At 39.7% G+C, this 10,229-nt stretch overlaps 1 protein-coding gene across 1 annotated transcript; it reads left to right on the top strand.

Annotated features, from left to right (window-relative positions):
• Positions 1–458: 458 nt before the first annotated feature.
• Positions 459–10,191, top strand: LOC311376675 (WW domain-containing transcription regulator protein 1-like; the record flags this gene model as incomplete). The annotated part of the gene is made up of 5 exons (XM_084491178.1): positions 459–1,195; positions 7,909–8,060; positions 8,785–8,988; positions 9,292–9,398; positions 10,064–10,191. Coding segments are annotated over exons 1-5 (995 nt in total), but the record flags the coding sequence as incomplete, so codon positions are not given.
• Between the last annotated feature and the right edge of the window lie 38 nt (positions 10,192–10,229).

Consider the following 10,229-nt stretch of genomic DNA (forward strand, 5'->3'; position numbering starts at 1 on the left):
GAATATCCTACCTAAAACTAACTTCACCGCGGTCCTCAGTGGAGGATATTAACACTTAACATAATCATGAGACCATGAGTTCACCATTGTTCACATCTAGAATTTAGTATTATACCGTAGGCCTACCCTGTAATATTCAATAGGCAACTAGGGTGTACAACATAATATCCTACAATGACCAAGTGAGTAGAGGGGTCTAGGGTCCTGCCCTAGAATGCCCAAAACAATCTAACAACATTTTAGATTGATCTAATGATTTAAATCCCTGAACGACTGAAGCCTACAATTCGTAATAAAACTCAAGCATTTTCTTTTGGCAAAATACAACAAGTGAAGGAGCGCCGTTCCCTGGCGTACAACCAGTACACCGGTGCAGCCATGTCTAACTTGAATAAACTAACTCCAAGCCCTCCCCTGTTGAATATTCATGAGCACCGCCCGAGCGTCCGGTCCCAGCAAATTCCCCAGTTACCAACGTTGAGTTGGGACGTCGACCTACAAGGAGAGAAAAACAAGCAAAACTTATTGTGAACCGGGGAAACTGTCGCTCTGAACTTTTTTAGCACCGGGATCGTCTTTCTAAGCGTTCAAATTTATTTCGGTCGGTTGAACAAAAAAAAAGTTTTTACCAAACTGGAGTGTCGGTAGAGAAACTCGGGGAGGGTACTGTTGACAAGACTGGAGGCCGCAATCTGTACTCTTTTTTCGTCATCGAGGGGACAGTTTATTGTCCGGGCATTCCGACCTTATACTCGTTTCCTCGCCCCCTTCTTCAACTATTTTAAAGCAATATGAACTCCAACCAGCACCAGCTCATGCCGGGGCAACAGGTCGTGCACGTAGCGCAGGACTCGGACACTGAACTACAGGCCCTTTTCAATTCTGTCATGAATCCAAAACCCTCGTCGTGGAGAAAGAAAATGCTCCCAGAGTCATTTTTCAAAGAACCAGACTCGGGCTCTCACTCTAGACAGAGCAGCACCGACTCCACCTGCCAGCCTCCCCGTCTCCAGGTCTCCCACACCCGCTCCCACTCTTCCCCGGCCTCTCTTCAGCTCGGGACCGGGGCCAACCCCAGCTCCCAGAACCTCCACCACCACCAGCGCCACCAGTCCTTCGATGTGGCCGACGAACTGCCTCTGCCTCCCGGCTGGGAAATGGCCTATACCAGCAATGGCCAAAAGTATTTTTTAAAGTAAGTAGTAATAGTCACTGTTTTTTTTTTTGTATTTTCATTATTTAACTGGGTCTGTTTTAGGGCACAGGACGATTTAGCAGACATTAATGGGCATCTTTAATGTGTGTGTGTGTGTGTGTGTGTGTGTGTGTGTGTGTGTGTGTGTGTGTGTGTGTGTGTGTGTGTGTGTGTGTGTGATAGAAAACAGGCATAACACGCTGAAATGTCTAATGTCTATTTAAAAGCCGTCAAAATAGACCACTTTAGGCCGACCCACAGACACCAAGTAAAAAAAATGAACTTCAATGTTAAACCATTAAATCCTGTAAATGTGACATGGTTTCATCATTGAATTGACTATTAAATGCCCACAAGGACAATCATTAGACATCTTAATAAATAGATGAATAAGTACGATTCAACAACATTTTATCATATAATTGTGTCATGGCTTTATAATGAAAGGAATTATATATTTTTTATTTTTAATATATTAACCTAGAAAATAATATTGACATAGTGAGGGTGGGTGCAGCTCAGGGAGGGAATCCCTGACACCTCCTTCACCAGCAGTGAAACAGGGGCTACTCCCATAACACACATTCACTTAGTAGACAAGACTATTAATGTTTAGGGGAGATGGAGAGAAAAGTGCGTCTGTATCTTCAGTTAATTTTGTGTTTAGTCTATGGGGCGCTACAGAGAAGCTACCACATACTTTGTCTATCTTCCTGCTCTTTCTTCCACTTGTTTACCCTCTGTTAACATCTGCTATCTGCTCCTATCTCGTTTGAAAAAAAACATTTCATTCATACGTTTAATAAATTTAACACTGCAAACAAAGGCTGATAAAGTATTGCATTGTTAAGCATTCAGAAGGCCAAATAATTCAATGGATGGAACACCATAACAATAGTATAAATAAAAAAAGAAAATGGAAGCAAGACGAAGGCCAGCCGCCTGGCTAGCCTTTTCTTGAGAATGTATCCCCTTCACCTATTCCTTATCTCCAAATATACAAAATGTGTTTGGAGACAAAAGGCCTTTTTACACTGCCAAGCCGGTTCGGTGCCAAGCCGGTTCGGTCGCGGCTAGGCACACCCAGCGATTTCACTGTCTTATCTCAAGTTTCCTGTGTAAGACCGAGGGGGTAAAATCCCCCGTTCATCACCGCGCGGGCGGTGGTTCCCTGGAGAAGGCGGGGCTACGCACAGAGTCTAGACCTCTTTAGAATAATTTGCATACTCCCGAATGTTTTTATTTTTTTATGAATGAAGACACCCGCATGCAAGAATGAGTTCACGTCTGAGTGTAGGCTACAAACTCGATTAACTATTTACAAGTGCAAAAATGCCAACATATTCTTCACTTTGCTGACCACTTGTTTTTTATCCCGACAAAAGCATCGTAAGGACAGTTCATCTGCGTCTCTCTCGTAGATTGCACCATCTTTCAACGCCTTTGTTTAATGCGACTGCATCACCTTCTCTCACATGATTAGCACCTCGCGGATTTCACTTTCTCTCCAGTTAGAACTACTCATGTTGATATTGGTTCCCCCCTGGAACCGTGCAGCCATCACATTTACATCAGAATGAAACCCGATAAACCGCCAATGTGTGTAGGGTCCGGGAGGGTAAATTGGGGTGCTAGCTCAAGCAGGCAATTTACCTTGGGCAGCGTAAACGCGCGGACCGTGCCGCGAAAAAGGCGTGCATAAGACGGCATGTTTGGCAGTGTAAAAACGCCTAAAGAATGATGACTATTTCAATAGAAAACGGGAGCTTCAGATAAACAAAGGGACATGAATAAAAGAGCAATACAATCAAAGTAAATTGTTCTCAATCATTGGCAATTAACCTCAGGACGGGCTTAATGATTCTCTCCAGTCCCACGTGTTGTGTGCTGTTGAGGTGCGAGCGTTTAGTCGAGTCTCTCTGTCTGAGCATGTGACCAACCATCTACCAACATTTGTTTGAATTGCTTGATTTGGTTCATATCGAAGTTCTTAAACGCAAACACACGTGGTCAAAAAGACAGGAAATTGAAGTCCAGGTTTTCTGCTGAAGCCGATCAGAGCATCTCTGTGGAAGCAACTTATAAGTCACTGCCAACAAGAGACCTTTGTTATAAAGTGGTTTCTATCTACTTGAAATAACAACTGCACAGAGCAATCACGTGCGACTAAACAGACCCAAGTGACCAACATCATTCATCTCCCTGTTTGCATTTGTAAACTAGTGGGAAAATCGACCCACATTTTCTCCTCAACTTCCTATACTCTGCCTATGTGTCGCTCCCTCTCTATCCCTCTCGCTCTATTCATTGCTGTGGAATTTGTATGTGAGCAGCAATCATGTGGGTGTATTGTTGTCGTGTGTGTGTGTGTGTGTGGGGTTGGGGGATGGGGGGGGTGGTAGGAATGGGGTGGACTGCTAAATGTTCAAAACAATGTTAGAAAACACAGTCGGAACATTGGAGTCCGTCTGTCCCCTCCCCCCCCCCACACTCTGCCTGTGTCCTGCATGGACACCAGGCTGTCCTGTGTGATGCATGGTGCATTCTGAGGTCCTGTTTGATCTGGCCTGCTATTGGCCACTTGACAGTCTGACTGACAGCTTTGTCCGCCTCATACTGAGTGGAATGTGTGCATGCATGTGTGCTAATACATGCAGCGGGACAACGCATTCCTTAAGTGAGTAACTTTCCTTTTAATTTTTAATGGCATATCCACAAACAGACTGTTTTTGTGTGTGTGTGTATATATATATATATATATATATAACACACACACACACACACACACACACACACACACACACACACACACACACACACACACACACACACACACAACAAACAATGTGTGTATATGTATATTTATATATATATAAATAAACCAATAATATGGTCCACATCTGTTTATGAAGCAGTGTTTCTTGGAGACAGCATGTCTTGAAAACCTACCTCTGTATCAAAGCTATTGGATGTAGGCTACGTTCTCTTAGGGATTATTAATATGTTGTTCACATACCAAGCAATATGTGTTAACATGGCAATTATATTTCTTATGAAGATGATATAGGTGTTCACAAATAACGCATGTGTTATAACAAGGTGTTCTTTTGGATTTAGCTGTGATTTCATTCATTTCATATGTCATATGTTCTTACATCAAATACAATTGCAAGATTTAATTACATTTAATCTATGAGCCATCTCATAGATGTTTTTTACCTGCTAAAGTGAACATCAGACTTGATTTGTTAGACTTCCAAAATCAGTATTTTCCTTATTCCTTATTCTTGGTATCTAGTGTGCATGGGCAGTCTTAATATATTATTAACTAGTCAATTTAGTTGCAATGGCTAACGAGTAGTAAACTATTTGATCACTATATTATTAACAATAGTGTGAGCTAAATTATTTTAATCCCAACATGAACTGATAATGAATACAGAAAAGCCAACCTTATGTATAGATATACTTGTGAATATTAATACCAATCAAACCAATCCACAGTTTACCAAAGGACTTCCTTGAGTCCTATACCACTTATGAAAGAAGGAACCTAATTTAAAATCACTTATCCTCTATTACAAACAATGGATTCTTATATATTTATGCAAACTGCTTTGCATTCTAATTTTGGTTGACATTTTTTCTCATTCTTCTATTCTATTGCTTAACCCTGCAAAGCTGAACTTACAAACCAGTATGACAGAGATATCGTTTTGCTGTGCCTGGATTCCATGAAGCAAACTGTAAAGTGTTTGTTTCAGTCACGTGATTTTCTTTAATTTCTTAATCTTGAGCTCAGCTCTTTATTCAGATTTTCAGTTATTGCTTCTGTTTTTCTCTCTTTAAGATACATTTTGTGTTTATAACATCTCCAAGGCTTTAACCCGGTACACAAATTCCCATGCAGTGGTTGTTTTTTCATTGACTCTTTCGTGCTAGCATGTAAGGGGGATATGAAACAGTGACTGTGTGATTGATTCGGTATCCAGACACTGATCCAATATTTCCTCATCTCCTCCACCAAGTTGCACAAGTTGTGTGTTGGCCATAGAGTTGTGTACACACAAGAATAAACAAATGTGTTAAAGTAGACTTCATAGTGCTCTTAAAAAATTACTTTCAGTGAGTTAACTCAATTATGGGATATTATATCATGGGCTTATTGCAGTTGAGTGTGTGGGAAATCTGAGGAAATGAATACATTTTCATTCAGTGAAAACTCCTGTCTGATTCTAATTCTCCTTTTCTGGAGATTTCATTGGCATCTAGTATACCCCACAATTTTGGGTGTGGGTGTGTGGAATTCTTGCACATGCTGTGTGTGTGTGTATCGGGGGGGAGGAAAAGACAACAGCTGTTGTCAGGAAGTCTAAGTATAGCCTCATGACCGGCACACAAGCAGTTGTTGCAGCCAATAGCTTTGTGGAGGCTAGTTGAGTCTGGCAATACAAGGCATTATTCCTCAACCAAAAGGGTTGGAATAAGTTATTGCTGCGATGCACATACAGAAATAAATGAATGTGTCATGTCACATTTGTGTAATTAGAATAGACACCGGATCAATCTCTTTCATGCACTAGCATGAAAGAGTCAATGCAAAAACAACCACTGCATGGGAATTTGTGTACCAGGTTAAAGCCTTGGTAATGTTATAAACACAAAGTTGATCTTAAAGAAAGAAAAACAAAAGCGATAACTGAAAATCTGAATAAATAGCTGAGCTCAAGATTAAGTCAGTTAAAGAAAATCATGTGACTTAAACAAACACTTTACAGATTGCTTCATGGAATCCAGGCACAGCAAACGATATCTCTGTCATACTTGTTTGTAAGTTCAGCTTTGCAGAGTTAAGCAATAGAATAGAAGAATGTGCAAAAATGTAAACCAAAATTACACTGCAAAGCAATTTGCATAAATAAATAAGAATCCATAATTTGTAGGGTTAGGGACGAAAAGAGATATCAATTAGGTGCCTTAATTAGGTTTTATGTAACATACATACTGACTGTTTGAATATAATTTAATAATTGTTTGCGGTCATATGAAAGTGAAAAGTAAAAGCTCACTGACCACAACAGTGTCAGATTTGAAGATTTGTGAAGAGCATCATCTAATGATGGATGCCGTTGAATGGATGCCATTTTAAAATGTCCCCTGCAATGCAGATCAACTTTAATGGAATCATGTAGACTATTCATATTGTTACTTGAGGAGATTCAATAAATAACACACCATGTGTGAGTATTTAAAACATGTGCTGTTTGTCTTTAATTCCCCTCGCACTCTTATTCAGTTAAGTTTGAACGGCTCTGATTGCCGTGTCAATGTCTGTGATGGAGGCAAAGTAGCCTATAGCCTAATTTCTTCCAAACTGGTAAATGTGTATGTATCCACATTTACATGTACATACAACTGGGTATGCGTTGTCAGTTTAAAATGTTCATGTCATGTGGGATCTTCACCGATCACAAGCTATTGACTTTTAATTCATGTATAACCTAGGCTTGGGCGGTGTCATGGTTTTACGGTATACCAGGGTATTTAGGAACACAGAAGGTATGATTCAATACAGTCAAAAATACAGACACTCCCATTTTTTTATTACGTTGATATGTATTTAAGTTATGGAGCAGGTTATAACCTATAATGAAATACTCCAAAATAAAATCTTCACTGTTGCATTCTTGTTGAGACTGAAATGGGTTTGTTCACCAACGATTAGTGGCTGGATCAGGTAGGCCGTGTTCCCCTTTGACAAGTTATACGATAATGACTGCCCAGAATGTCCCAACATCAAACTGAAAGTGACTTTTATAGCATTGTAGCCCTGCTGTGGTGGTGTATTAAAATAACCACACATCTCAGTCGCAGTTTTAAGTATTTTGAAAGTAATTTTCTATAAGTTAGAAAGATATTGATATTCCACAGATATTCACTCTCCGAAATAACCATGATGTGACGCGTGTGGTTCCTGTGTGTCTAGCAGTGTAAACCTACCCAGGAGACGGTCAGGCATCAGCACTCCTTTATATAGAGCCATCCTTTGGGCAATATCTGTACACAATCGGTGAATTACAAAGTACCCTCTACTAAATAAACGCCAAGCTAAAACACAATCAACCTAGAGATGTCTCATGTTTCAAAATGTACCCAATGTATTTAATACATAGGGGACATTTTAGATGGATGTTTAGAAGTACAGTATATCCCGCTAGCTTTTAATCTGTAAAATGCCGGTCAAAACTATTTCAGTGGAGCTCCGGTGTGGCTGTAACGCACATAGACAATATAAAACAGGTTAACAAAGACTGTATATAATACAGATTAAACTGACTTAATAGACAGTATATAATACAGGTTGAACTGACTTAACAAAGACTGTATATAATACAGGTTAAACTGACCTAACATAGACTGTATACAATACAGGTTAAACTACAATACAGGTTAAACTAGACATATAAAAATGTTTGCCATATATTATCCAATCATTTTTGTAGAGGTCGTAGCTCTGAAGGGATTGTCCCATCTGCTGACTTTTGTTCAAAGTATCTCTTAGTGTTTAGGATTAGTATTATGCCTGTTATAATAATGATCAATACAAAATTACATTTTTGTCAGTATTCTCTGTTGTTACCGTAATTGTTTTCTTAATACATTTTAAAGTAACATACCATATACACTCTGCTCTCCTATCACTGTCATTCCAGTCACATGGAGAAGATAACAACATGGATTGATCCCCGGAAATCCATGGCACCCAACATGGCAGCGATGTCCCTGCACCACAATGCGCAGAGCAACAACACACACAGCCTTGCTCCACCACAACGAAGCCTGGTCCTGTCTCAACCAAACCTGGGTATGTTATACACACACACATGCTCTGCCTTGCAGCAGCATAGGTTTGCTAACATGTCATGTACTTTTGCTCAAAGTAAATCATTTTACTTTGAGTGAAAGCTACTTTTCTTTTCTTGCCAAAACAATCTCAATATTCTATGGAACTTCCCTTCTACTGAACTTCCATTTGAGAAGAATAAAAGGGTCCAAAGTTTAAATGTTTGAACTTTGAGTGCAGCGGCAACCTGGAAAATCGGAGGCCGCCCTTCCATAATGAAGGCATGAAGGCCATTGCTAACTTCCAAAGCTGTGATTTTTCGATAGATCATTTCACAGGGAACAGTGGACACTGATGACACATCAGTCCCCTGAAATGCTTATGTGTAGTTGTTTTAAGTTTTTTCTACTGTGCTGGGACCACCACTGATGACAGATTCTTTGGCCATTGAGAGTTTTGGCTGTCTCAATTATGAGGGAGTCTTTCTTTGTTTGTTATTTTGATGCAAAAAAAAAGATCATAAATGTATATATTTATTTACTACTTATGGAATAATGGGAGCAATCCCCCGTTCACAATTAGAAATAAAGTGTCTCCATACACTACATACACATATAACTGAGCGATTCTGGTGAAGATAAAAATAACCATAGTTTTGTCGGCTGTGCATGGGTACACAATGTTGTACAATGTTAATTTTGTGTGCGACGTAGATCCAGTTACAAATGTGCATTGGTGTTTCTAGTGATGCAGCATCAGCAGCAGCAGCAGCAGCAGCAGCAGCAGCACCGTCTCCTCCAGCACCCACAACAGATGCAGACCCAGCAGGTACCGGTTTCGACCCTGAGCCCAGCAGGTGGCCTGGTCCAGCAGCAGCACAACTCTGGGGGCCTCATGAACTTGCCGGGACCCCTGGGCAACGGCTTGGGTGGCGTTGGTGGCATCAAAGGTAAATCACACTTCTTGTTGTCTGTATTAAGTTTGACACCAAATGTAAACCTGAGCAGTTAATCAAATGGCCTTAATGTCAACTTTAGCGATTTTGTTGTTTATGTCCCAGAAACATGTGGGACATATTGTGATGTGTTTATTTATGATAAATGGTCAAATAAGTGCCATTATATGATAAATAGCTTGCATGTATGTGTTGTTGTGTTGAATGTGTACCCATTCAACAGTGAAAACACACAAATGTTGTTATTCAATGTAGCTAAGCGCTGTCTATAATGCTTGTTGTTTGCTTGCTGTATAGGTGCGATCAGTCCTATCAGTGTGAGCCAGCAGCAGAAGATGAGGCTCCAGAGAATCCAGCTGGAGAGAGAGAGGATTCAGAGACGACAAGAAGAGCTCATGAGACAGGTGACGCATGCAAAAGTAGTGATATCCTTTTTTCCATTTACTCACACATTAATCTACTTTACAGCAATACATACACTTTCTTTCTTTTTTTCTGATTAATTTAATTTGATCTATTTTATATACTAGGGCTACTATATAAGTATATAAAGTATACTACTACTTTATATACTTGGGCAAAGATTAAAAGTTTTAATCGCGATTAATCGCATAGTATTGGTGAGTTAACTTGCGATTAATCGCACTTTTAATAATCTATTTTAAATCCACTCCAATTGAAGTTAAATGAGATTATCAAATGGAATTATACATAATCATTCATACCAAATGTACTTAATATCAAAATAATATATAATATAATATAATATAACATAATACTTAATTTCAGAATCAAAGTGAAAAAAAAAGAAAAGAAAAAAGTGTGCGTTAATGCGTCAATTTGTATTAATCACGTTAAAATAAGATTGCATTAACGCGTAATTAACGCGTTAACCTGCCCAGGTAACCTGCCCTAATATATACATATATATTAGCATGTTGGTCATCATATCAATCTATACATTATTAATTTGTTTATGAGAAAAAAAAAAAAATCCAATGACACTCAGTTATTTTCTTATTTCCACATTTCTTCTACCACACTCCCCTCCCCTCTCCTTTTCCATTAGGAGGTGGCACTGTGCCAGCAGCTCCCTACTGAAGCAGACAGTATGGCCACAGCACCGCCCTCTGCTGGCGCAATCCAGAACAACAACAACAACATGCCGACAAGTGGCTCTGACCCATTTCTCAACAGGTAGCTACAGCTGCCTACAACCTCAAGTCCTAAACTTA

The sequence above is a fragment of the Micromesistius poutassou genome, assembly GCF_964030765.1.
Source record: "Micromesistius poutassou genome assembly, contig: SCAFFOLD_5324, whole genome shotgun sequence".
Classification (NCBI taxonomy): domain Eukaryota; kingdom Metazoa; phylum Chordata; class Actinopteri; order Gadiformes; family Gadidae; genus Micromesistius; species Micromesistius poutassou.